Below are 27,647 nucleotides of genomic sequence, written 5' to 3'. Positions count from 1 at the left end.
GGCTTTAAATAGTTGGCAAGTTCCACCGGTAGGGACATTAGATGGCACTCGATAGATACCGAGAGAAAAACACTCCTCCTCCTCTGGGGATCTGCAGAAAAGGGCGAATAATTGTGCCCCAAATTCCCATGGTCTGGGCACTAGGGAGTAGGTACATCCTCCTCTCGGATGTCTACGGCCGGTGGGGATGATGTAGCAGTTGTTGGTGATGATGGTATGGCCGACGTGGAAGGAGATGAAGCTGATGGTGTTGTGGGTTGAGAAGCAACTGTGGCAAAGGCAGTGCTGGTTGTTGGTTGCTCACCAACCGAAGACCGAAGAGGCCTAGTACTTAGCCTTATGGTACCGGGAGCAGCAATTGGGACTCGAAAAGGAGAATTGACATTTTCTACCAATTCAAACTCTCCCTAGAGCGCTTGGGCATCGTCCCTAGTTGGGGTTATAAGCTCTTTAGATTGAGCATTTTGCTGCGCTGATGAAGGTCGTTGTCTCCCTTGTAGGGAAGCCCCTTCATCACTAACTTCCCCGTCATCATCAATCACCACAGTGACTGCAGCTGGCTCAGGCGTGGCTTTTTTTTACCTTTTTATTCTTGTCCTCGATCGAGGAAGAAAATTGTCTTTTTGTTTGCTTGTTCTTCGGTCGGGGACTCTAAGAGGAAGCGCTTTCATCGGAAGCAGATACGATGGCGCCAGTTCGGGTGAAAGCCTCCTTCAGCAACCTCGCAACCTCCGCGGGATCAGCCAAAACATCCTCCTTAGGGATGGTAATAGAGCCCTGCGAGAAACCTGAATTCAACGAAAAAAGAGGTTAACCAATTTTCTTATGTACAAAAATAAGATGAGGACAAAATCAGTTTCACAAGTCAACTTATCATGATTTTTGGCCTTCCACCCATATTTGGGGGCCAGCTCTTTCCAATGGCGGGTCTCAAGCGTAGTAATGTCCAGAATCTTCTAAACCCACTGGTCCAAGCCTCCAACTCTTGATGGTGTCCACTGAGTTGCTAAAATAATAAAAAAAGAAGGATCAGCAATGACATGAGATAACCTTTTTTCAGAAAAAGACAGACTTTGAACTTACATGTATGAGTCCAGAACTTAGGGAAAGATATAATTGTGGCCGAGATTATATCCCTGGTGGCAACAATGATAAACCGCTTCATCTATCCATGGTCGTTGTCGTCATCCATGCTGATGAGAAAAGCATGGTGGCCACATTTGCTAAAATTTATTACTCTCACACGTAAAATCTTGGGGGAGTAGATATTCATCATGCGAGCCAAGATGAGATCCTCCTTCGTCTCCTGGCATAACTTCCATAGACAGACCACTATTCGCTACACAGAAGGACCCACCTGTGCCAAGCAAACCTGGTATTTGTTGCACATCTCCAAAATCACGGGGTCAATTCCCCCACTCAAAGAAAATGCACCCAAAGTAAATAGGTATGTACAAACGTACATGAAACCCTTCTTCGAGAAGATTACTTGTTCCACTAGTTCGGGAGCAATGATTTTTAGACCATGGCAATCACAATCCTCCTTCACAGCAGGAATATTGGAAGGGCGGATGAAAGAAGGGTATATTCCAACAGCCCAAGTGCGAGAACTTGAAGAAGAAAACTTCTCTTCAAAGTCCTTGGTTGTGTTGAGTCTTTTGGGAAGGACAGTGCTCACCGTAGGAGGTTCAGCATCAACGGTAATTTTTTTGTCTTTGTTCTCCTTCAGACCCCCACTGAAGAGAAACCTGAGTTCTTGGAAAAAGAACCCATGATCAGTAGAAGGTGATATGTGTTCTTTGAAAAAAAAGATTAAAGAAGAGTGAAATCAGGAAAAAGTTGAATGCAAAGAAGTTGATAGAGTTTATAGAACTGTGAATTGTAAAAGAAGAAGAATGAGGCGTATAAGTAAAAGAATAGGGAGCTAAAATCGTGGCCATGATTACCTTAAGAACCAGTGAAAATATTACAAAATCATGGAGTAACACGTGTTCGGGGTATTAAATACGGAAAGACGTGCGTCTAATCAAGCATCAGAAACTTTTCAAAAGGGTTCAAAAAAATTTTCGCCAACAAAGAAATCTTCACCAACTTCCCGATGACACAAAGATGTGCCACCGGAAAGTAGGAGGACTATCTGTATAGGGTAAAATCGATTCACATTAAATACTCGAATGATAGAATGACTCGTAGAACCGGAGACAAACGGAAGACGAAGTTAGTGGAAATTGAGACCGAGTATAATAGCTTCGGTTGGCACCGGGAAGACCCTAAAGGGGACATTGTTAATGAGGGCAAACGAATATTTGCCACCAGATGACATTCAATGAAGAATATTCATCGGTATTAAATACACGACCCGTTACAGAGAATTTTAGCATTTATAGCATCTCATTATATATTCATCAATGACCCCCATTATTGTCATGTAAGAGGGGGCTTGATCCTAGGACCTTGTTCCCTAGGTATAACTATAAATAGTGACTTCAACAGCCATGGGGATGAATTTTCTCACAAACTTATGCTACACATTATTCCAAGCTAAATAATACTTTATTTTCTCTCTTACGATACTCTTATTTGCTGCCTTCGGAAGTCCAGCTCCCGGAACCAAGCTATCTACTATTTTATCTCGATTCAACGCTAAGTCTTGCATTTTATTTAATTTATTTATTATTTTGGGATCAAATCGATTGTCTATAAATCACGCTATAAATTCAACTCTACTGTTTTACGGGTAAACAAGTAGAAATTCAAAATCTATTTGAAGAATATTAGAGCTTCATGATGATAAAGTGTTATGAAATAAAAGCAATTTAGTAAAATATAAATAAGAAGCGGAGATACAAAGAAGGAAGAACTTTTTCTTCTTCAATTTGTGTGCTCTTACCCATATGTTACAAAAACTTTATATAGGCATAAAAAGTGAAAATTACTATTGTAAAATAGTGAGAGGAATGATTACTATACGTAAATGTAATGGGACTCATCATGGGCATCCACATCTACCATTTTCAACAATATGTAACTTGTTAAATTAATTTTTGATTGTTACAACAATACCTTTTTTTTTTATTAACGCCAGTACGATACAAATTTAGAGCTGACATGTAAGTAGGTGGAGCCCATATTATTATCAACTGAAAAATTTGACCAAATACATCGATATCCCCTTAAACAAACTTTTCATACTTCTTGCCGGAAAATGAATATTTTTGCCGAAAAAATTTCCCGGTGGATCTTCCAAAAACCCTTCAGATCTGAAAGCTTTGCGATGAGACCAAATGGGTTGCACGTCAATTTTGTCAGCACAAATTTATTCCAACAAGGCAATGTCGGGTATGTGCTTAACTTGTTTGGTGCACTGGATAAATAAACTAACACCCAGAAATTTGTTCTTATTGCAACAAATTAACAAGAAAACTTTTGAATGTTCAAAGGTTGTTTTTGTTTGATTGGTCATTAAGAAGGTATTTTTGGTTCCTCTTATATTGTGATGGGCGGGGTTTCGCGTGAAGATTTGACATCGACACGCGGTGATCGGCGACAGTTGCTATGGCGTTGTCATCTTCTCTTTGCCCCATTTTACACAGATCTGAGCCTCAAGGATTTTCAGTAAATGATGGTCACCCCTCTCTGCCATGTCCATAATTTCTCCACTATTAAAACCAACAATGCTTTGAAAAAAGAAGAACAATAAAAAGAAAATATTGAGCCATCTCAGCAACACTCCTTTATCTCTATAAAAATGGCTATTATGCTCTTTCTTTTTCTGCTGTTACAATAACTGATTTGCACAAATAGCTGATCTTCTTCACCAGAAATTTTTTCTCCACTCATTTTGGTTCCAAAAAATTTCAGTAGTTTTAACCTAGAAAGGAAGAATGAAGAAAAAGAAGAAAAAAAAACTAATTTTCTGGAGAAGAAGAAAGAATTGATTTTTTCGGCGAGGAGGAATTGTTGGGGAAGATGACGACGCTCAGGTGGGGTTCTCGTTTTAATTTTTTTATTATAAGTTGATTAAGTTAAATCCACATGTCCTCGGCTTATTCGTTATTGTGGTGTGTGAATTACACGCACATTTTGTGTCTAAACGACACTGTAAGGGTCTGGTTAAAATATTAAAATGGAACATAATTAAAATATAGTGTCTAAATGAAAAGTATGAACAACTTTAAGGATATGTGGATGTATGGCCTAAATTTTTTGGTTTAACATGTCATCGACTTCTACATCTATTTTGTAGAGGGCCATTTAACTAAGAGGGTGTTTGGATTGACTTATAAAAAGTAGCTTTTAAGCTAAACGCCAAAAGCCATAAGTTGGTAATATCCAACTTTTAACTTTTGGCTTATTTGTATACTTTTTATGCCTAAAAGTAAGTGCTTTTAAGCACTTTTTATCGTTGTCAAACACCACGCAAACTAAAAAAGTGCTTAATAGCCAATAAGCACTTAAAATAAGTCAATCCAAACACACTCGAATTCACCCCAAATAAAAGTGAGATCTATAGGTAGGGATGCTCATGGTTCAGTTTGGATCGGTTTTTCCCTTAAAAGAAACCAAACCAAGTAAGTCGGTTTTTCAAATATTAGAACCAAACCAAACCAATTAAGTCGGTTTTTTCTCAATTCGGTTTATGTCGGTTTTTCGGTTATTTGTCGTTTTTTTCTTAAATATAAGACATACACTACCAAACACATATTTCGGCGACCACATTTTCAACGTAACGCTATCAAATCAATTGCCCTTTGAGAATTCTATTATTTACCAAGATATATTGATGATAATTGAATCAAATAGTGATGAATAATTTAAGGACTCAATTAAAAATATATTATTTTTAACATGAAATAGATTCTTACACTTAACAAAGGAAAACTATCAATCAAACTAGAATGTAAAATGTAAATAACTGGACTAAAAGTGCAAACGATTAACATTTACTATAAAATTTTTGAAACTTTATATAAAAGTATACACATATATAGGTGTAATAATAAATTTAAAATAACTACTCCTATATTCGGTTTGGTTTAGTTTATTTTTGATTAAAACTAAAACCAAACAAAATTTGATCGGTTTTTAAACTTTAAAACCAAACCAAACCAAAAAGTATTGATTTTTTTTGGTTTTCGTTTTGCTTTGGTTTTCGGTTTGGTTCCATTTTTCGGATTTACGTTAACAACCCTATTTTATTATCAAAAATAAATTTAAAAAATAGAACACCAATCTCTGTACTCACACGGGCAGTTGTGTTCCTCAGCTTAACTATTTTTCCAGTTGAAGATGCGAATCGAAAGAAAAGCGACATGAAGCGGAGGAATTTCCGAAAGAGAAGTATAGCGGACGACGGGGAAGAAGATTCAGCAACTAAGATTAACGACGTGTCCGACGACGAGCAAGAAAGGAGGTGAGTTCTGTTCACTCTTCATTTGGTTTTCACTTCAATATAGTTTAGGGTTTTTCAATTTTAAGGTGTTGCGCCCAAGCAGGTTGGCTTTAGAGGAAGTGAAGTTTCTTCAAAAACAAAGAGAGAGGAAGCTAGGAATCCCAGCTGTATCCTCCTCAACAGCACAAGTTGCACAAGGCGGCAGTGGCGGCGGCGCTAGTAATAACAGTGCAGGTGGTTTGGTTAGGAAGGTCAACGATAAGGGTGAAGGAGATGTGGAGAAAGATGAGTTGGTACTGCAAGATACTTTTGCTCAGGAAACTGCCGTGTTGGAAGAAGACCCCAACATGTAATTCTCATCCCTCTTTAATGTCTATCATTGAAATAGCTGCTGAATCTTTCAACCTTCACGTGTAATCAATTACCCTAATGTTGTTGAATGCCTGTGGTCAGTGGCTGATGTTGCTGCTAAGAATTTTAAGAAGAATTAAGCTAAATAGCCGCCCACCCACCCAACTAAAAATAGCTGGCCGATGTTAGTTATATATGTATATATATATATATAAAATCTTGTATAATCAGTATGTGTATAATTAGTATATGATCTACGTATACTAGTTAAGAAAAGTAGACAGTGAATCTGCCCGGCTATTTGTGTAAATATCCCGAATTTTAAAAGTATAGCGAGTTTAGGCTAAGAATTTTAAAGGTTAAACCCATTAAGTAAAATCTTGGATCCACCTCTGCCTATGGCGTTGCATTAGATTGATTGTTTCCTCTTTGTAGTTTTTTAATTTCTTCCAAACAACCGTTGCCTTCATCTTAATACGACTTAATAGCAGTAACTATCTCTGTAAGCAGTATATGGTAGTGCGGTGAACTATTTTTGCTTATCAATTGGAATCTGTCATCTCCTTTGCATATGGAGCCTAAAATGATACTATTAGGCTAGAGATGTCAGGAAATATCTTAATATTTTTGCTATTCAAATTCCTTGCCATGGTTACTACCAGGTGAGTGCAACATTATTAGAGGTGTAATTGAAGGTAAAGTAGGTACCACTTTTGAGTTTTTATCATTAGTAAATACATGCTTTGGTGATCTATGCAGTGACGTTGATAAACGCCCTGCAAAGGCCGTATCTTTGCTCGGAACAGTGGAAGAAGATTGACTCCCTAGTTTACCTGTGTTTCAGATCACTGCCCTTTGCGTAACCCCTTTGTTTACTCCCTTTGTTTTTGCTAGTGGACGAAACCCTCTTAGAATATCACATTTTGGGAGAGATATCCTAGCTTCTCCATTACACTCATTAATGCTTGGAAGGTGTGGTCACTGGTAATCCACTCAGCAATTGTTGCAAAAAGCAGCAATAGCGCAAAGCAGATCTCAAAAGTTCTAATAAGATACATATTGGTCATGTGCCTACCAAGTCCAACAACTTAAGCAGCAATTATATGTAATTCAGAACTAAGTCCTCTCATTCATAACAACTTTTCTTTTAATACAACAGCAAAAGGAGATTAAATGCATGGAATGCTGATACAACATTTTTCTTTCGAAAGTTGGCGCATCATCAGTGTTGTCAAAGCCTCGATTAAGCCATGAAGTTAGGTGCAAAACAGGTTAAGTGCTTCGCCTTACTTAGGTTGCGGTTCAGTTCATGCACCAAGGCAATAAGGAGTTTGTCTCAACCCATAGGCTTTGTCTTGAAGATGGGAACAATAACAATTATTATATCACTTAATTTTGCAGTTCCTTTATCATATAATTGCTGTTGTGTTCAGCATAGAGCTTAAAACTGCTCAGCATAGAGCTTAACCTGTTTGAGGCTCAGCATCATCAGTTCATGCACCAAGGCAATAAGGCTCAGCATAGAATAACGTTCAAATAACTATATGGTGTCGGGGTGTAAAGAACCGGTTTGAGCAGAGAATTAGATGTTAAACCATCACTCCTCTCGCTTGCATTGAAGCTACAGATAAGCCTAATAAGCTTCTAGTTTCCCTGTTGTTCGGAGGATTTTCAACAAACAATTAAGAAATCTATTACTCGACTTCTAAAACCAGTCAGAATCGAAGCAACAACAACAACAACAACTACCCAGTAAAATCCCACATAGTGGGGTATGGGGAGGGTAATGTATACGCAGACCTTACCCCTGCCCTGATAGGGCAGAGAGGTTGTTTCCGATAGACCCTCGGCTCAGAAAGACGGAAATAAAAAAAAACAAGACAAGAGAATTCATTAGTAACTCTAGTAGAAACCGTAATAGTAACAGAAGCATAGAAACCAAAAGATGAATGACATGCAATAACAGTAACCAGAGTCTAAGGCCTGGGCTAAGATAAGCAGCAAGAATAGTGTGGGTTCAACATAAACTGCAAGCCATCTAAGATCAACCCTAATCCAACCCCGCCTCACCCCCGGTATGAAGTAAGGAAAAGTTTACTACCCCTATCCTACAACCCTAATGCTTGACCTCCAGGCCTTCCTATCAAGGGCCATGTCCTCGGAAATCTGCAGTCGCACCATGTCCTGCCTGATCACCTCTCCCCAATACTTCTTAGGTCTCCCCAATACTGCCTGATCAGAATCGAAGCAAGGAAGACAAAAAATATTAATGCATTAGGATCTCATGTACTGGATTGGTAGAATCTTACTGTAAATTAGTTAGTTGTCACACATATATGTCACGCCAAATACACGTTTCTGACTATTCCAGTTTTTGGGTTTGCTACCAATCTAATATCAGAACAAAGAAGATATGTTCCAAGTGTGGCCTATGGAATGGAGAAGGTTTCCCATTCTTGCTACTGTTTCAGCAATCATTTGGATGTTGTTATGTCAACAGAAAGTGGTGAATGCTCAGCTGCTTGGAGATGGCTTGCCAAAGAGAAAGTTGCACCAATACATTACTAAGTGACCAGCGTTCTAGATCCACTGCCCTTGATTATATCAATCTTTATATTTTCTGTTTCTTTTACGTAATGTGCATCACATGTGTATGCGGAGATCTATCAAAAATAAAATAGGTTCAAGAAGAGTATTTGGATGTTGTACATCTACTAGAGATTATTCATTCTAAACTAGGTTTTTAGAGGAATCTAATCCTTTTATCGGTCCTGAAAATTTGATCATCTACATGTTTTAGCAATATATGTTTACTGCTTTCTTCCTTTTCTGCATTAAAATTTGGCAGGGTGAGATACATTGAGCAAGAGTTGGCCAAAAAAAGAGGCAAGAATGTTGATGTAGCTGATCAAGTTGAAAATGAAGTGAAACATGCTGAGGATGAACTTTACAAAATTCCGGAGCATCTTAAAGTGAGTATAGTAGATTTTTAATAATTCTTGGCCCCATCAAAATTGCAAAGGAAATAGAAAAAGAAAAAGAAAACAGATTTTCTCCTGCCTTTTTGTTGGCCTAGTATAGTTATGTTACTGCCTAAGATAACTATATTTGCTTTTATCTATACAATAGAACCTATATTTGCTTCACTTTTGATTTTTATTAGGTTCATTTTATCTCTATTTATGTTCATGTATTCATCTGGATCCGACTATTTAATATTGCAGTTTTAGTATACTCCATTTATGCCTTGTTTTCCGTTACAAATTTACAATCATGTTGCCATTTGGATTTAATAATCCGGCTTTTGCTGTAGTCACATAGTTGCCACACACAGAAGGCTGATATTTGGTAGACCATTACCCAATTTTTCTATTTTTGATAATAGTAATGGTTTTATTGATTACAAAGAGCAGAATCCTCATTGTCAGAGTATCACACCTTTTGTTTGTTGTCGATACTCTTGTTTTTTTTATGTAGAGGCAATAGATCTAAAATATGTAACTATGTGGTTCCAACTCTTCCAGGCTGTCTAGTGACTAAGGATCAATTTTAAAGAAGGGGAAAATACATAAATTGCACCCTGAACTTGTCCTGAAAAGTTACATGCACACTCTAACTTTGTGAGCTTCCCTTTTACCCCTCAATTCTTGTTCAGAGTATAACTAATACCCCCTAAGAGGTGATGTGTAAAAGAAAGTGTTTCCACCCTCCTATACATGTGTGAGAAGCAAAAGAAAAGAAAGTTAAAAACCAGTTAAATTGTACAAATGGCATTTTCTAATAGGAGTTATTCAATTAATTACACTTAATTCGTTGTGGGCCCTCCTTTCTTTTACTTTAAATTTCTTATTTTTTCATTTTCTTTTTTCTCTTTCTCTTTCTTTCTTTTCTCCGGACATGGAAACCTCCACCAGCATGTATTGAGATGTCCAAATAGCAAGAAGTTCGTTTTGCTGTTTTCATCTCTTGGATACAGAAGAGCTACATAGACGGCTGCTATGAAGCAGCAAAAACCTTAATTTTAAGAATATAAATAAAAAGTGAAAGCAGTTACTGTTGGTAACAACTATGTGAAGATTTATGGAAATCCAGGAGCTAAGGGGCAGAAATGAGTTACTGTGATGTAGCAATTTACTGCTAGTTAGCATAGTTCAATCTGAATATAGCGCCTCCTCTAGCAGTCCTTTTGGATTTGGGGTTCAGAATTATTGTTAATTAGAGTTAATTTTCCTCCTCTCCCCAGACCCCACTTGTGGGATCCCATTGGGTTGTTGTTGTTGTTTTGTTGTAGAGTTAATTTTCGTCGTTAGTTTTCCAGTTGTTTTAGCGCGTCACATTTTGGTATTTTATTTCCTTTTAAGGAATTTTATATCAAGAGTGTTAAATTCTTTAGAATTAGGCTAAATCTCATGTTTATCCCCGCAGTTCCTGTTTTTCTGTGCCACTCTTCAATCAATCAACAATCAATGAAATTTGCTGCAACCCCAAATTAGTTGGGATCAGCTTTGTGAATCCTCTATAGTTTTTTCGCTCTATCCGGCGCTCTTCTTTTGTTATTTACTTCTGTATTCATGAACTGGCCTTTCTTCCCCTCTCAGGTGAAAAGGAGGAATTCAGAGGAGAGCTCCACCCAGTGGACTACTGGAATAGCTGAAATACAGCTCCCTATAGAGTATGCGTTTTTCTTATGGTGAAAAACATGGGTTTTATTTATACAGTTTTTGGTTACTGATCAAATGTCTAGTAACCTTTATTTAGAAAAAGGCTTGCTAGGAGAAAAGTTTTCCCTAGATGAATTTGAAAATATTCTCGCATATTGTTTTAAACAGTGAAAAACCTCTCATATTTCACTCTATTCATTTTGAAACATTTGAGCATGGAACGGACCAGCCAAATTCGGAAGTTGAGCTCTGTAGCTAATTTTTTGATGTTTCGTTTTCATAATCTACTGGTCTAAGGTACAAATTGAAGAATATCGAGGAGACAGAGGCTGCTAAAAAACTCCTACAGGAGAAGAGGCTCATGGGAAAAGCCAGAACTGAATCTAGCATCCCCTCAAGTTACTCTGCAGACTATTTCCAACGTGGCAAGGATTATGCTGAAAAACTCCGGAGAGGTAGGTTGCGATTGCTTCTCCCGACAAGCTTACTGAGTTGTCTGATGATAAAAGTTCCTTTTGTATGAAACGTCAAACCTAGATTGGACAACCTTTGAATAATTTGGGAGAATAATTGTATTCACAGTTATCTTCACTTCCTAGTTCCATGCATTTTTACCTTAACAGTTGTACAAATCATCAGCACAAAGGCTATGCTCTTAGCCAATTTACAGATTCCTTAAGAGTGCAAAAACATGTCCTTGTTCTTCTTTACATCATCATGATGTCTATGATGTCTAGTATGGATTCATCATTATTTACATAATTTTCTTTGCACCAAAAGTGAAAAAGCAGTGTACAATTCATCTTTATCCTCTGAATGGAGCTGCATCTATCTTCAAAGCACATATCATTCCTTTCTTCCAGACTATCCACCAAATGCAAGCTGGGATCAAGTTCCACTAATTCCTGTCTTACATTGTCTCCCAGAATATGTCAGCACCTCAAAAGCTCAACTATGAACTTTGGCGTAGTCCACCTGAGTCCAACCTTGCCGAGAAATAGTAGCCGCAGCTGTGTAGAGACTTCAAAATACAAAAATACAAAAAAAAAAAAAAATGGCTATTATTCTCTGACTCTGCATAGCATAATTAGCTCCTGGAACTCATCTGAACTCCTCTATTCTTTATGTTTTCCTGGGTTAAGCAAGCACACCTAGCCATCAACCAGACAAAACAAACTATTTTGAAAGGAGCCTTGATTCCAGATCTGCTTCCAAGGTCAGTTGTCGCCCACCTGACTGTTTCCTGAGAGAGAGGAATAAACTGACTTCATTGTAAAAACCTTACTGTTGTTCCATGTCCTAGTTCCATGACTTCCAGAGTTCCAGTCTATGAGAACCACTGCATGCCGTAACATATGTTGGCGCCTGTTACAGGATACCACAAATACCATCAATGTTATCTAATTCAAGACCGACCGTCACCCTATGATACACATTTCTGTTGAATTTTACCTTCATGCTACTGGGGTTGATGACATATTTGACCTCAATGCCATTGTTAGAGCCTACAAATCTCATGCTTCTGGGGAGAAGATGATATCTAATATTTTCTGTCATCTTCCCCACTATTTATGTCAGCTTTTCAAATCTTGATACCCATCGACCAATAAATCATTTGAAGAGTATCTGGTCTTTGCACTATAAACTCGTATATTGGGTTTAATTTTTTCCTTTGGGCCAAGGTTAGCCTTGGAATTGCTTGCAACTTTATAAATGCTTGTTTTTTATTCCTCGTAGTTTCCTTTATCACTAATGATGCAAAATGTGTTTTTAACAGAACATCCTGATTTGTACAAGGATAAGACTAAAGATACTGGAAATCCAGAATCCAAACCCCTTGATTCAAGTTCAGATGTAGGCGTCAAAAGGCAAGCTGCAACAGATCAATTCATGCTTGAACGCTTTCGGAAAAGGGACCGTCATCGGGTCATGCGTAGATAGTGCATGAACATGGTTCTCCCACATGACGGAGTCGTTCTTCAGTGAAAAGTACAGTTATCCAGCTTCCTTTGCTGTCTGTGAAGGCATAAGCTTTGTTTGACATGGAATTAGCTCTTATTCCAACTTTACCAACACCATTTTAATTTTCGGTAATACCTGTCCATTTTTTATGCAGATTGATTTCCCTACAACTAGAATATGACTTCTCTTAAAGACAAAAATATGCTTTGCAATTGGCAACGGCAGTTTACTGTTGTTTTTCATTTTTCATTTTGTATAAATAGTTTTACAAAATAAAAAATGATTATTAAGAGATGACAAAGTTGATTTAATCCAACGACTCACGAGTGCCAGTAGTATTATATAAAACAGAAGAGGGTTAAATATATCCTTGTACTATCAAAAATAGTTTAAATATATTCTTCGTTATACTATTTGGTCATTTCAAACCCTACCGTCATGGAACAAATATATTTTTATTTTAGATGGAATGCCATGTGGCTGCACCATATTAAATCAACTCATTTTATTTTTTTAAACCCGATTCATTTCAAGAACACCACTACCTGACCCAAAATAAAAAGTCCAGTCATGTAGTTCAAGCAACACATCGCAAAAGGCCAAAGCTGGTTTAGAACTCATACTAGTTTACTACCTGACCCAAAATAAAAAGTCCAGTCATGTAGTTCAAGCAACACATCGCAAAAGGCCAAAGCTGGTTTAGAACTCATACTAGTTTACTTTTAAACTAGTAAACGTACCCGCGCGATGTGCGGCTCATTGCAAATAAAAATAGTGCAATGAGGCATAATAGAAACCGATGTATATTATAGACTAAATTTACTGATCGCATTCAAAAAAAAAAATTAAAAAAATAAATAGATGAACTTTCATCTTATGTACTAATGTAAAGGTGAAGTATAAAACTTGTCTGAAATTTAGAAGAAATTCAATATAAATAATATAAAAAAAAAAAAAGAGCATTCCTATGTTCCCCATAAAGAGTCTTAGTCCAAAAAACAGCAAAACCTTACTAAGGCCTTAAAAGGGTAAAAATAGGTCTTTAAGCACGATAGGTACATGACTTAGAATGGACAAAAACAAAATTTCAGTTAAATCTAATTTCAGTTCCAGTCCCAAACGAAGCTTCATCAAGGCGCCCAAGTCGAACAAAATTCTATTTTAAGCATTTCCAACACAAACCGCATAGTTTTTTAAATCTTGATCATTTTTCATCCTTCAAAGCAGGAATGTCCTGCATGTACCAAATAAAACATGTGCAATGACAAATATAATGACCGAAAAATAGCTTGAAAAAGTCATCCTTGAAAGTATGCTTGAGATCCAAAATAGGGTATTCCCATTTTCTTAAGAAATGAAGTAATAATCAACCAAAAAATATTGCATAATTTCTCGATTTTCTTGTGGACAAATCATCAACCAAGTCTTGAGAGAATCAATAAAACCGTAGCTCAACTCCATCATCCTCTTATTGCACTCGAGCTTACCATGCTAGTCCCACCCAATGACAATCTCTCAACAGAATAGCATCAAGTAGTACTAATACCAATGAGAAATAGTCAGTAGAAAAAATATGTATAAAATAATATATAACCAGAAAAAAAAAGTGTAACTACTAAAAAATACTCCCAACAACTTTTTTAAAGAAAAATAAGCTTTACCCCTACCGACAATTTTTCGTTATCCTCGATCGAAGCACTTCTCTAAAATATGGAAATGTTAAACCACTAAAACTAAAGTATAAATAAAAAGCTTTTTGCCTCATTTTTCATATTTTCCAAAATTATTCAAAGCTTCAAAGTAGTGCACTTACTATGACAATTGAGCACTATTGAAGCTTAAACTTTTGGCTTAGCAAAATAAATGCGATTAATATATAAACACTTCGATTTTACGAGGAGCAAATTATAGAGCTTAGATAAGTGCAAATATATTTTTAACACTTTCCTTCTAGCATAAGTTTCATATCCTTCTAACAAAGGCTTTAAAGTTACAGTACTAACAAAAATATTCATCGTTTATTTTAACACTTAATTGTATAGTAATACTCTACGGCAAGTATACTTTGGATGAATTAATATTTGTAACTACTTAAATATAGCTAGATTCCTCATTAAATTTTGATTTGAAAATAAGCAAAACAGATTGTAAATTATTACTTGACATGAGGAGTATATATAATCAAGTAAACAGCATAAACTAATCTATCTCTTTATGTTAATCCTCTTTTTAACACATTGGATATGTCGTTAAAATTGCATTAGTTGAAGGAATAAGTTACTATTATTCCTTTATGTTCTTTATGTAATACTCTTAAGAAAAAATGAAGAGTAAAATGACAGGTAATGTTGCAAACAAATAACAAAGTTTCATTAATTAAAAAAATTACAAATAGTTGTACAAACGGTTCTCCCACTCAGCTTCAAATTTAAGAACATAAACCCAAAAAGGTTCACTTGGCCAAACCTCGTGATAAACATCAGTTAAAATACTACCTAAAGGTTGTCCAAGTGAATCTAGTAATATTGCTTAAGGCTTTCCAATCAGATAGTTTATTTTGGTCAATAGCATCAATTAGTGCATCTCGGGTAAACTTATAATTTTCAATATATTTAGCTAGTGAAGCCCTAAGCTCTCTAAATTTCTTTTCTCTTTCCCTTCGTTCAGCCCTTCGATCCCTTAACTTATTTTGTATTGGCCTTGGGAGAATCCTAATGACTTCAGCCTTAGAGTCAGAATCATTATACGAATAAATGCTGCGACGACGTACCCTTCTACGTTGTCTCGTTCCTTGACTTCGAGAAGTCGCAGTTGTAGTAATTGGAAGTTCTCCTTGTTTATTATCTGAAATAGGACAAAGGAAACAATAAGAATGGCTAAAACCGATAAATATGACAACATATATCACAATTAATTGTAAAAGGATATGACTCCATATTGTAAAAAAAAAAAATCCAATAGATTACATAAAATTAACTTAACTAATAACGTATGGAAGTCTACGTTGAACATTGATAGAGCTTTTAAGTCATCCAATATCCATGATAATCAAAAAAGAAAGTAAAAAAACTGAACATTAAGAGAAATTGCACAGCTTTGATTGTTGGAACTGTTGTAACTATTTTGGAAATTTGAAACTTGTATGAGACAAGTTTATGTGAAAAGAAAGAGTAATACCCAAAAGTCCAGTAATTATGTATACGCCAAATGCAATTCCAATAGCAGTCTAATTCAAGTTAAAGAGTGCAAATTGATAGAGCAATTGCATAGCAAATATCACAGCAACTGAACATTATAAACTATATTCAACTGCGTAAAAAAAGTACATTCCTAGGCTGCTTCACCACTACATAACAAAAGAGAATTCTGTTAAAAGCTTGATTGTTTTAAATTTTATAATATCGACGTCGACGCTGCATTTACAACTGCCATTACTCTTCTGCTAATTCTAACTTTTCCTTCCACTCTATGGCCATTCCACTTGTAATAAAGAATGAGGTTTGTTAATTAGCCCAAGGAAAATCAGAGAAAAATAAACAAAGTAGGAAATATGGAGTATTTGTAAGCATTGAACAAAGAGACCCTATGTAAGCAACAATTATGCAAATCGCAAATCTGTAAACAATGGATTAAAGTTCATACCGTTGTTATCGGGAGAAAATTTAGACTGTTTCTGCTTTTGTATATCCATTCGATTTTTCTGTCTTGTTTCTTCTCTTCTTCCATGTTAAATTCAGTCGTAACTGGCGTAGTTGTCACAAGTTGTACAGCCGTCTATTGAACAGATTTTTGTTGATGATAGAGGCTTGTAAAAAAGTATTTGTATACACTATACTGTAGTAAAATAGAGAAGTATGGTGTAGTCAAATTGAGAAGGCTTTGCAAAGATAATTGTTACCTAATATTATGGGACAAAGCTCTCTTTTTCGTTATTCTCTAATGTTTTCTTCGTCTGACCCCTCTATATTTGTGTTCTTTATATAGATAGAAGATAGATGATGGGATTATTATAGTGGGAAAGTGGGGATGATTGGGAAGGGGACGTGAATGATATGGTTGGGATGTGAGGAGTGTTGTGTGAGAATGGGAGATCATGGGGGATATGCGTGAGACAGAATTTTTGGAAAACATGGACTGTGTTTATTCCTTAAATCCACTGTTGAAGAATTTCTCAGATTCGCTACTAGATATTATACCAACTGGAGATTTCGATGTTTTCTTTCATGCAGCAAAGCGTGAATATGGTCTGTTAGTTGTCTGCTATATGGTTCGTTAGTTGTCGTGTATCTTGTTACACTCAAGCTTGCCAAATGCTATTTTTGAGCAAAGCAGATTTTGTCAGACTGCGCATAATGTAAAACGGAAAAGACGTAACAAAGAGTTCCTTGAACTGTGCTACAGGTGAAACAAAAATGATAATGTCATTTTGATTAATATCCAAAATAGTACAGCAGCCTGTTATGACAATTTTTACTGTTGAAGAAGCAAAACTTTCTTAACAAACAGGAAATGATAGCACTATAATGCCATTAAGCTTTAATAACTAAAGGGGGTTACAGATCATTTAGACGAAAAAGAGCAACAGGAAGGGAGTAAAACATATTATAACATTATTGATCCAACACTGTCAAACACAACACAGTGTTTGATTAACCAAAATGTTCTTAATATCTCATACAATTTGAGGAATGTCTTGCTCTTTTCTCGTAAGGAACTTATAATCGTCGATCAGTAAATCATCATTGAACCCCGATAATTTTTGAACATATGAAACCGCATAAATTCCCCTTCATATGTGGTCACTTCAAAATTAGTAATTGCCTCCCTTCTGTTGCACTAAGAAAGTGGAAAAAATAAGCTTCCCATCCTCCATATTTGTGCATCGCCGCTCCCTTGTATTTTGTGGTTGCTGTCGAGAACTAAAGCTTAGACGTCGAACTATTTGCACAAACTCTGCTTTTCTGAAATTAGACATATACTTACCAAGTCACAAAACAATTATACACATCCAAAATTAGTGAATAAGTGTCTACAGATTTTTGCAATTTCGGATATTCAAACGAATAAGCGATCATACACAGTATTTATTAATATGCCAAGACGAAGAACATAGAATATATGGTGTTAATATGGTTTATACATATTCAGATAGTTCATTTATATATATTATAGAAAGAAACTTGATTGTTTCCAATTAGCATATCCAAATGTTTTCAGAGGGAAGAGATTTATTGACTATCTTGAAATGGAAATCTTGTGTATCACATAGACATGATATATTACAAGTTCCAAGATGTCTTTCCTTTAAATTCAGCTTCAAAAATATTTTTTCCCTCTCTGGGTAGCTTAGACTTTCACACTTTCCATTGACAGCTTGTTTTCCTACAAATTGTCAAACTGAATCAATATTTTCTTTCCATTTTACTTCTTCCTTCAGCAAGGAAGTAGCTTAAATTTATATGTTTGTAACATGCTAAACTGGAACTCCTTATCTTTGAGGCAGTGTGTGCTATTAAGATCTGATGCAACCAAAAGATAACATTACTATTCTGCACTAATCTCTTTCCTTGTTTATTTTCACCATGAATTCAACAATAAAAAGCAAAGCCTTGACTCCCATGCTTTTTAACAGGAATTAATAGAGAAAAGTGCTTAGTTCAGCTAGCAGGGAAAGAAGCAGAGACGTGCAAGTAACATTCTTTCCTAGTTTTCCCAGTGAATTTTATACAGTATCAAGATTTCAAGCGACAAAGACATTTTTCCTATACCAGTTTTCGTGTTTCATAACTTCAAAAACTGAAATGGAAATGAATGGGAGAACCTGTCCAGATTGGCAATCCCACACTCTTACTATCTTGTCCGTACTCCCTGAATAAAGCTTATCCGAGCCTGATGGCAAAGCAATCCATGTAACGACCTGTTTGCAAAAACCATTTAATTGGTATCTGCACAACTCACTCTCATTTATGTGAATCAGTTCAAAGCCGTAAAACTTGAATATATTTCTAGTTATTCTCCTCTCTCACACACACATAGAAACACAAAAGAAATTCACTTCTTGAACTGCAAGTAACATGATAGTCAACTGGACGCTAAGTTACTCCCTTCGTTCCAATGCATCTGCTATGAGAACCAACAATAAAGCTGATTAATTTGTAAAAAAGTGGATGCTTATCACACTAACTATATTTCAAACCAAAAAATTAGTAGACCGATTACCAGTACACTGAAACATCCATAAGTTTATTTAATCCAATTACATTTGATGAAATTTCACAATGTCCTGTTGATGAATTAGCATATTAAAATCAAATTCGTATATGAATTCATTACCTCTTCAAAAATGCGATGTAAGAAGTCTGTTAATCCATATTATGGCAAATCATGACATATCTATATTTGTAATATTTTAAAAAAAGTTAATTTATATACAGAATAGAGAAATAGAGAAATATATAAGAAAAGAGCAGAAAAGTAAAGCGTACCTATTACATGCTTCAGATATGTTGTCAACATCTATTGTCGCACTTGGTTAATGAATCTCAATAACAAAAGTTGTACTTAAAGCTCAAAAAAGATATTGATTATCTTTCGAGTGTCAGACTAAATTTCGAAAAACTTCTTTAAATACAACATTTGTAGCTTCAGTAGTTATATCCCCATCGTCATCACAAACCAATATTTTTAATCCCTTTCTACTCGTCACTCGAGAAAGAGCAACATATAATTGTCCATGTGTAAAAACTGTTTTTTTTTAAATAATCCCACGTGAGACAATGACTGTCCTTGGTTTTTGTTGATTGTCATGGCAAAAGATACAATGATTGGAAATTGTCTTCGCTGGAACTTGAATGGAATTCTAGCATCAGATGGCGTCAATGTCATTCTTGGAATAAACACTTTCTGTCCAGCCATCTGTCCTGCTAAAACCTTTGCTTCAATAACTTGATTTCCAAGTTTAGTTATGATCAACCTTGTTCCATTACATAATCCTGCTGACTTATCAATATTTCTTAATAACATTACTGGAATACTAACCTTTAGCGTAAGAGCATGATTTGGAACTCCAGAACATTTAATTGTATTTAAGAATTCAGGAGTGTGTACATGTTCCAGTGCTGAATAAGTACTGTCAGAGTTGCAGATTGTATCGGAACTCAAATATGATTTCTCAGAACTTTCATTAAGGGAAATCATATATTCGTTGATTGATTCCACCATATCAATAGTTTGAGTAAGAAAGGCTCTTTGTTGTAGGTATCCTATATCATTGCAACGACTGTTGAAATTCGGATACATACTTTCTACAATTGCAGATGTTGGATCAACGGATTGTTTTATCAAAAGATCATCTGGTATTTGGACTTTTTCATTGCCATCAACAGAAGTACCAACTATACCATCGCCAATTGCCAAAATCCAATCTGAAAAAACTCTCAACTCATCTAGATGTGTCCCTATTTCATTACCTTGCAATCTCATGTTCTTTGTTAACTTTAACAGTTGACAGTGAGGCCACAAATAAGAAGAATTGAGAGAAGTATTAACAATATCTTGCCTACTACCTTTTGGAATAACAGGTAATATTTGTCTGAAGTCACCACCAAGAACAATTGTTTTACCTCCAAATGGTCGGTGTAAATTGGATGCATCTTTAAACCTAAGAATATCTCTTAAAGTTTTATCAAGAGCTTCAAAACAATATCTATGCATCATGGGTGCCTCATCCCAGATAATCAATTTTGCCTTAATAATTAAATTTGATAAAGGAGTAACTTGCTTTATATTACATGTTGAATCTTCAGTTACATTTAGAGGAATCACAAATCTTGAATGAGTTGTTCGACCACCTGGTAACAACAAAGATGCAATCCCACTAGATGCAACAGTTAAGACAATATCTCCTCTAGATCTTATGGCAGAAGTTAGAGTTCTCCAAATAAAAGTCTTGTCCGTTCTTCCAAAACCATATAAAAAGAAAAACCCACCTTTGTCTTTATTCACATCTCTTATTATTTTTTCATAAACTGACTTTTGCTCATCTGTCAAATTCTTTACTAATTGTTGATGTTCCTCTGCCAAAGCGCGTTTATTATAACGCAATTCATCCCGTATTAATCTATTATTGCTATCAACTTCTTCCGTATTATAAACAGGCCTTGGCATTGTTGGAAAATCCAGAAAACTTCTTCCACAACCTTTCAAAAAAGTTTCAAGCTTTTGCAAACAACGATTTTTCAATTCTTCATCTGTTAGGTGAGCTTCTGAAATAACATTAGAATGTAAAATAATTAAATACAATTAATCCGTATTATAAACATGTTGTTTACAACCAATATGCATGTTGTTTTGTTTTTAATAACAACCACGTTAATTAAGGGGAGGAAATACCAGAAAGCTAAAATCGTGGGAGGATTGGCAAAGATGTGAGTATTGGCTGATTATTTCGATTTTTTTGCTGATTTAGCTGATTTGTAGGTAGAAGAAAAAAACTCCAACTTTTTTGGATAGTTGTCTTAGTTTGTTACATGCGTTACCATGATGGGTGTTCCACTTGGCAGCCTAATATTGTTTTGCTTGTGTTAATTCTATATAGATAGATATGTCCTTTTCAACCATCTAAATCTATGGGCTTGGGATTTATGGCAGCATTTGTCACACCTCCTTTTTCCGCCCCCGCGGGGGTGAAGAGAGTTTTTTCCAATTAATGGACGATCGAAACGGAATTTATTTATTTATTTCAGAGTCGCCACTTGGGAGATTTAGGGTGTCCCAAGTCACCAATTTTAATCCCGAATCGAGGAAAAGAATGACTCTGTATTACAGTCCGCGAACCAGAAATCCGGATAAGGAATTCTGTTAACCCGGGAGAAGGTATTAGGCATTCCCGAATTCCGTGGTTTTAGCACGGTCGCTCAATTGTCATATTTGGCTCATTTATCTGATTTTTAAACAATTAAGAACTTATATGCAAATTTAACTTTTAAAACCGCTTTTATCATTATTTATTTTATACAAAATTGCAACGTCGTCTCGAACCACGTCACAACCAATGCACACGTGATTTGTTGACGCATTTTGACTTCGTCAAGATCGTTATTTGGGTTACATAAATGTACACCCGTATTTAAGAAAATAACCTTATTAAATATGCGCCAAAATACTACGCATTATGATACTATTAGGTAGGACTGTGAATTTTACTAAATCGCCCATCTCAGAATCTAGGTATTTTCTTATATTAAAAAAATAAATAAATAAGATTGGAGGACTGCAATTTTTTGTATTATTTTTATTTATTTATTTTTTTAGCGAGATCCTCCCTTATTTTATGAATACCCTTTAATGACTACATCTTTATTATTACTAAGTTTGTCTATAATTATGAAGCCAATCTCTACACACTTAAAAATAACATATTAATTACTAATTTAAAACAAATATTAATGGAAAGTAATATTACTAAAATTATGATTACAAACAACATGGAATTGTCAAAAAATAAATAAAAAAACTAATTATCCCATAGTTGGATTAAAATTCATATTGTTAGTATGACTTAAGCTTATTGAAATTAATTATTTACAAATACTGAAAATTGAAAAAAAAACTTGATTACTAAACCATATTTCTAAAAATTAAACAATTTAACCTTAACTAACCTTGTTTTAATTCACATCATGTCCTAATACTTGATTCGCAAACTAATTCATGTTTTAACTGAAATTAACTACATGATTCCGATTAACTTAACGTTGACAAAAAAACCTTATGAATAAGGAACTTAGTCAATTTTTGCCAAACTGATTCAATAACGCCATTTTTTACGTTATTTCTTCTATTTTGATTATTAAACAGTTTTAATTAGTAATCAGGCTTAAATATATTTCCTAATAATTCGGTTAAGGCGTTATTTAATATATCGCTATAACATGCCTAGTTATGCCAAATGACAGTGATTTACAGAATAATAATACATGAATAATCTAAATACAATACAAAAAAAATTAAAACTAAATTAAAAATTTAACACTCCATTCTTCATTTCAGCTTACAAAATGCCAAAATTACAGTTGTCTACCTGATATTGTCAATATAAGAAGAAGAAAGTCAACAACGTAATACGTAACACAGCAACAACAACAATAACCAGCAATAACCAGTCAACGAAAACCCCAGTGACAGATTTGAAAAATTCAAAATAAAATCCAGGAATGCCGAAAATAACGGACAGAAACCAAGGGAAATTTTCAGATTTTTGAAAGGCTAGTTAATATTCAACCCTTAATTTCTACACCTGTATACCAGAATATTTATCAGGTGTGTACTACTCTCTCTTCTAATTTTCAACTTTTTTTTTTATTTTCTTTGTATGTTTTTTCTTTTCTTGAGAGTTTCAATATTTTTTCGGAATAAATGTTCAGCTCTTTTTTTTCTCTCTAATCTGTTCTCTCTCTATTCTCTGTCTGTCTGTGTTTTTTTAAAATCTGATCAAGCCTCCTATATATATCACATCCCCAAACCCTTAAATCAATTAATAAATCAACATTTTCTCCTACCAAGCCCATTATCTTTCCACTCATCCCAATTACATTAAATAAATATATCAACCCCACCCCATTATATTTTGTCCCCCATGCCTACCATAAACAATTACCATATTCCCCTTCACTACATTTTGTCTTGTTCCCCATTTATATTAAACAACTATATCACATATACCCCATTACCTTTTGTCCCCCCATGCTTAACATAAAAAATTACAAAATGTACAATTCCTAAACTACCCCTCCGACCTTATTGCAATTACTATTTTACCCCTGGACGTACTGCAATTTACCAAACTACCCTCATCAGCTATAACTAATCAATTAATCAAACTCAACCAAAATATAGCCAATATGACCAATTTCTACACAAATTCAAACAACAAATCACATGAACATGATTTCTTCAACATTTCAACAACAAATCACATGAACACAAATTGAACAACAAAGAACAACTAAAATTTGATTGAACAATATTTTTAGCAACAAACAAACCTATTTTCAGATTCAACAACAACAACAACAAACAAGTATATTCAGATTTCTAAATTCAATAATATTGAACTTAAAATCAACTCTAACAACATTACAACCAACAATTCCTATATTAAACTTAAACAAGATTATGAGACAAATTCAAGAAATAATCATAAATGATAAACAAGAAATCAAACTATACAAATTTCGAATTCAAGATCAACCAAACAAAGTATGAATATGAATGAAAATATTCAATAACAATAACAAACAAACTTTGTTCAAACTTCGAATTAAACTTAAACAAAACAAATAAACATATTCAAATCACTAATCTTCAAATAATCAACTAATCTTTCTTAAATTAAATCCAACAAAACTTATAACAAAGATGCATGATCCAAAAATTAAAACCAAAACATAACTTCGCATTAAATTACTAAATTAAAAACGAACTTCAAACAAGATGAACACGAACTAAATCTATATTAACAACAAACAACGGATTTGAACGATTTAAACTAATACCTTTCTATATTAAAACTAAATCCTCTTAAAACTAAAAAAACAAGCTGAAAAATAATTAAATTGAATCTTCAACTTAAATCTAACAACAATATAATTAAACTAACAATTTTATCTAGAATAAATAAGAAAACTAAAGCAAACTTATACTAATTCCAAATCTGAAAATATCAAACAAATTATGGACGAAATAAAACTTAGAACAACTAACCGTAAATGACCAACGAAGAACATCGAATGAACTCTAAACGAAACCAACGAAACTTGGGAGACGTCGAAGCAACAAACATCATTCGAGGTGAAAGATGAAGAAGTATGCATCAAGAAGACAACTGGAACGCAGCAGCAGCGCCAGGCAGTGGCGGGCAGCAGCTCGTGAAGCAGCAGCGGCGACAGTCAGTAGCAGCGGCGACGACGGGCAGCAGCAGCGGCGACGGGGCAGCAGCTCGGAGAAGAGAACGGAGCAGCAGCGCGACGGGTTGACGACGAAACACGAAGAAGAAGTAGCAGCTATGGGAGCTGGAAAACGCAGCATGAAGTGAGGAAGAAGAAGCAACGACATTCAACGTAAACTTGAAAAAGAAAAACCTCGCGATCTTGAAGAAGAAGAAGGAACACGGGCAGTGGGTGTATGTGTGTGTGTATGTGAAGGAGAAGAGTTGGGGCAGCCATGGGAGGGGAGCTTGATGAATTTGGAGAAGAAGAAGCTAAATGATAGGGGGGGGGGTAGTTAGTATAGTTTTAGGGTTTTTTCATTTTTTTTTGTTTTTGTTTTATTTTTGAAAGGCAAGATAATAGGGGTGTTGGGTTATGGACCGGGTCGACCCGGTTTGAAATGGACCGGGTCATGGGGAATATTGGACAATTGTTTGGGCTTGGGGTTGAATTTTGAAGAAATGGCCCAATCCGATTTTTCTTTGTATTTTTGCTCTTTTTCTTCTTTTATTTTTCTAGAACTAAATTGTAAAAATACTTAAATTATTATTAAGAACTAAATTAAGTTATAAAAGCGCAAATTAATTCCCAATAACAATTAACCCATAATTAAGTAGTAATTAAGCATAAAATTGTATATTTGGACATTAAATGCTAAAAATGCAAAAAATACCTATTTTTGTAATTTTTTAATTTTTGTAAAACAAATTTAGTTACTAACAATTGTAGGATTAAATCATAAATGCAAATGCGACATATTTTTTTTGTATTTTTTATTAATTTAACAAATAAACATGCACATATAAAAATAATTATACAAAAATACCACAAAAATACAAAAATTGTATACAAAGGAAAATTGTTTTATTTTGAATTTTTTGGGAGTGATTCTCATATAGGGCAAAAATCACGTGCTCACAGCCTTCACAAGAACTTTTCTGCCTTTAACCTAAAGCATTAGAATCTGCTAAGCATTTACCGATTGATACCTCAGATTTCACGCAAAAAAACACAATCAGAAAGATCCCTTGAATGAAAAATCAAAGAAATAGAGCTTCACGAGGATGAACATCACATCCCAATTCTAAAAGAGCCCTTTTTATTCAGTGGAAAAAATATATATAAAGGTGATCAGTGTACCAAGTAAAAAAATCTCCCCCTAATTATACAAGTTCACTTGTTAGTGACAAACATAAGAAACAAAGGACGAGGTAGCAGTGTAAGGTCAGAAGTCGTCGGAGGTTCACCGGAATTGTAAAAAAATGGATGGTCGGAGCTTTAACTATCTCTTTCGTCTCTGGATGTGATAAATAAAACAAAATATGAAAATAAAAAATAATGACTCGTCGGAAAAATATATTCATGGTCAGATCTAGTAAAATCCCAACCCAAAACTTTTAGATCTTTGATCTCATGTATATATTTCTCTAGATTTGTGTATAAATATATGTGTATGTATAGAGAAAGGGAAGAGAAAATGTGAGTTGATAAATTTGAAGATTCTCCATCGTTTCCGGCGAGTTCGCCGGTGGAAATTTCGGCCATGATTATAATAGTGAGAAGGAAAAGAGGAGAGAGAGAGATAGAGAAGCAGTGGGGATGGACTTTGGGTCGGGCAATGATTTTTTTGAAGTGAATCGGGTTAAAAGAAATGAGATGAGTCGATTTAATATGTGCCCAGATGTAAAAAGGGCAAATAAGGGTATATTTATTCCATAGTATAACGGTAGGGTCCGAAATGACCAAATAGTATAATGAAGGGTATATTTAAACTATTTTTGATAGTATAGGGATATATTTGACCATTTTCCGTTATGAATTTATTTGCGGTAGAGGTCAGTGAGTCCTTCTGAAATGAAAATAAGTAAGAAGGATAAATAAATAAAAACAGAGTTAATATCTTAAAACACTCCTAAATTTAGTACGCAGACCTTAGCCCTACAGGCCACCTTATAGAGATAGAGATATTGTTTCCGATAGACCCTCGGCTCAAGGAACAGTGGAGATAAAGCAACAAGTAGCAAGCAATAGTAACAATACAAAAATAATAACGGATAAATATATATGTTTTGTATGTATATGTATTATATACATTTAATATATATATTTTGTACGCTTTGGCCAGTGAATATAGTTAGTGTGATTGACATGCCAATTTTGTATTTTGCCCAAATTTTAATGATCATTGGTCCAGGAATTGTCTAACTGTTTTAGCATGTTATCATTGACTAATACTTCCATTGGAGAATTCTTGACCACTTTTTATATTTTTTTTACTATTTTTCTTAAATGGAAAGTTCTATTATGCTCTTTGCAAAATATATAAAAATCAAGGAATACATATGATGCATCTCGAGGAATCTTCCATTGCTGATCTGCAAGAAAGCATGAAGCATCCTTCTCAAAAAGAGAGCATGAACCATCAAAGAATCGATAGGCAAATGAACTGAAAGGTACACATCAGTCGATGTTGAACTCAGTTTGCAAGAATAAACAAACAAAATTACACATTCTTACGTGAGCTATCTTTAATTGACGACGTATCATTTTGACGGTCAGAGGTGAATATAGTCTTTCATCTGAATCTATAAGCTCAATTGATCGATGACTTATCATTTTACGTTTAGAGGTGCATATAGCCTTTTGACTACACGTTCATCTAAACCTATAATTTTTGACACAAAGTATATATATGTATGTAAAATCCTACTAAAATCTCAATAAACATTAGATTTAAAACCATAGTTTTAACAATATAATTAACTCAATGCAAAGCTTAACCCATTAAATTTCAATCCGGAATCCGCCTCTATTTACAGTAGTTTGCTTAATGAACAAGCAATAAGTGCTCTTAGATTTTATATAAATAAGTTTGAAAGGCGATTAAATAAAACGCTAAAATATTAAAGTATGATGGAACTAGTGAACATTGTGGAAGCGAAGAAGGATAATGTATCCATGCAAATTTCAATAAAAATCATGCACAAAATACCAGACACACCTCATAATATCGAGTAATGATATTACTCGATATAGTTAAGAATTTAATGTAGTTGTTATCTGTTAAATCATTACTATCGATCTATGCATTCAATCTATTTGAAATTTGCTAAATAGAGTTCCTCGAAAGGCTTTTGGAGACACTCCTTTTTCAGTAGGGTTTACATGGATCGGGTTGGTTCGGTTTTTATCAAAACCAAATCAAACCAATTATATCAGATTGGATTGGTTCGATTTTGTCGAGTTTTCGTTTTTTTTTTGTTACATAAGTATTATTTCAATCTTACTTTATTA

The 27,647-nt window shown here is 34.7% G+C and overlaps 2 protein-coding genes across 3 annotated transcripts; one reads left to right on the top strand and one right to left on the bottom strand.

The window, feature by feature from the left end:
* Positions 1–3,159: 3,159 nt before the first annotated feature.
* LOC107810621 (protein COP1 SUPPRESSOR 2) lies at positions 3,160–12,600 on the top strand. Of its 2 annotated transcripts, none has more exons than XM_016635419.2 (7): positions 3,160–3,339; positions 5,267–5,413; positions 5,496–5,741; positions 8,592–8,715; positions 10,342–10,415; positions 10,702–10,859; positions 12,182–12,600. In XM_016635419.2, exons 1-7 carry the CDS (start codon positions 3,206–3,208, stop codon positions 12,343–12,345), a joined length of 1,047 nt encoding a protein of 348 aa, XP_016490905.1. In that variant the 5' UTR covers positions 3,160–3,205; the 3' UTR covers positions 12,346–12,600. The 2 variants fall into 2 exon arrangements, with proteins under 2 accessions (XP_016490905.1, XP_075100179.1); XM_075244078.1 differs by lacking the exon at positions 3,160–3,339 and adding an exon at positions 3,471–3,983.
* Positions 12,601–19,068: 6,468 nt separating this feature from the next.
* On the bottom strand, positions 19,069–20,532 carry LOC107810620 (uncharacterized). Its single transcript, XM_016635418.2, has one exon. The coding sequence runs from the start codon at positions 20,530–20,532 to the stop codon at positions 19,069–19,071; it is 1,464 nt and encodes a 487-aa protein (XP_016490904.2).
* Between the last annotated feature and the right edge of the window lie 7,115 nt (positions 20,533–27,647).

The sequence above is a fragment of the Nicotiana tabacum genome, chromosome 22 (assembly GCF_000715075.1).
Source record: "Nicotiana tabacum cultivar K326 chromosome 22, ASM71507v2, whole genome shotgun sequence".
Classification (NCBI taxonomy): Eukaryota; Viridiplantae; Streptophyta; class Magnoliopsida; order Solanales; family Solanaceae; genus Nicotiana; species Nicotiana tabacum.
The sequence above is the reverse complement of the archived record's forward strand: the minus strand, read 5'-3'. Positions and strand labels throughout refer to the sequence as shown.

Coding starts and splice junctions, on each gene's coding strand:
- LOC107810620 (XM_016635418.2), bottom strand. CDS start 20,532: ATGCCAAGGCCTGTTTATAATACGGAAGAAGTTGATAGCAATAATAGA.
- LOC107810621 (XM_016635419.2), top strand. CDS start 3,206: ATGAATATTTTTGCCGAAAAAATTTCCCGGTGGATCTTCCAAAAACCC. Junction 5,414..5,495: donor GACGACGAGCAAGAAAGGAG/GTGAGTTCTGTT, acceptor GCGCCCAAGCAG/GTTGGCTTTAGAGGAAGTGA. Junction 5,742..8,591: donor TTGGAAGAAGACCCCAACAT/GTAATTCTCATC, acceptor AAAATTTGGCAG/GGTGAGATACATTGAGCAAG.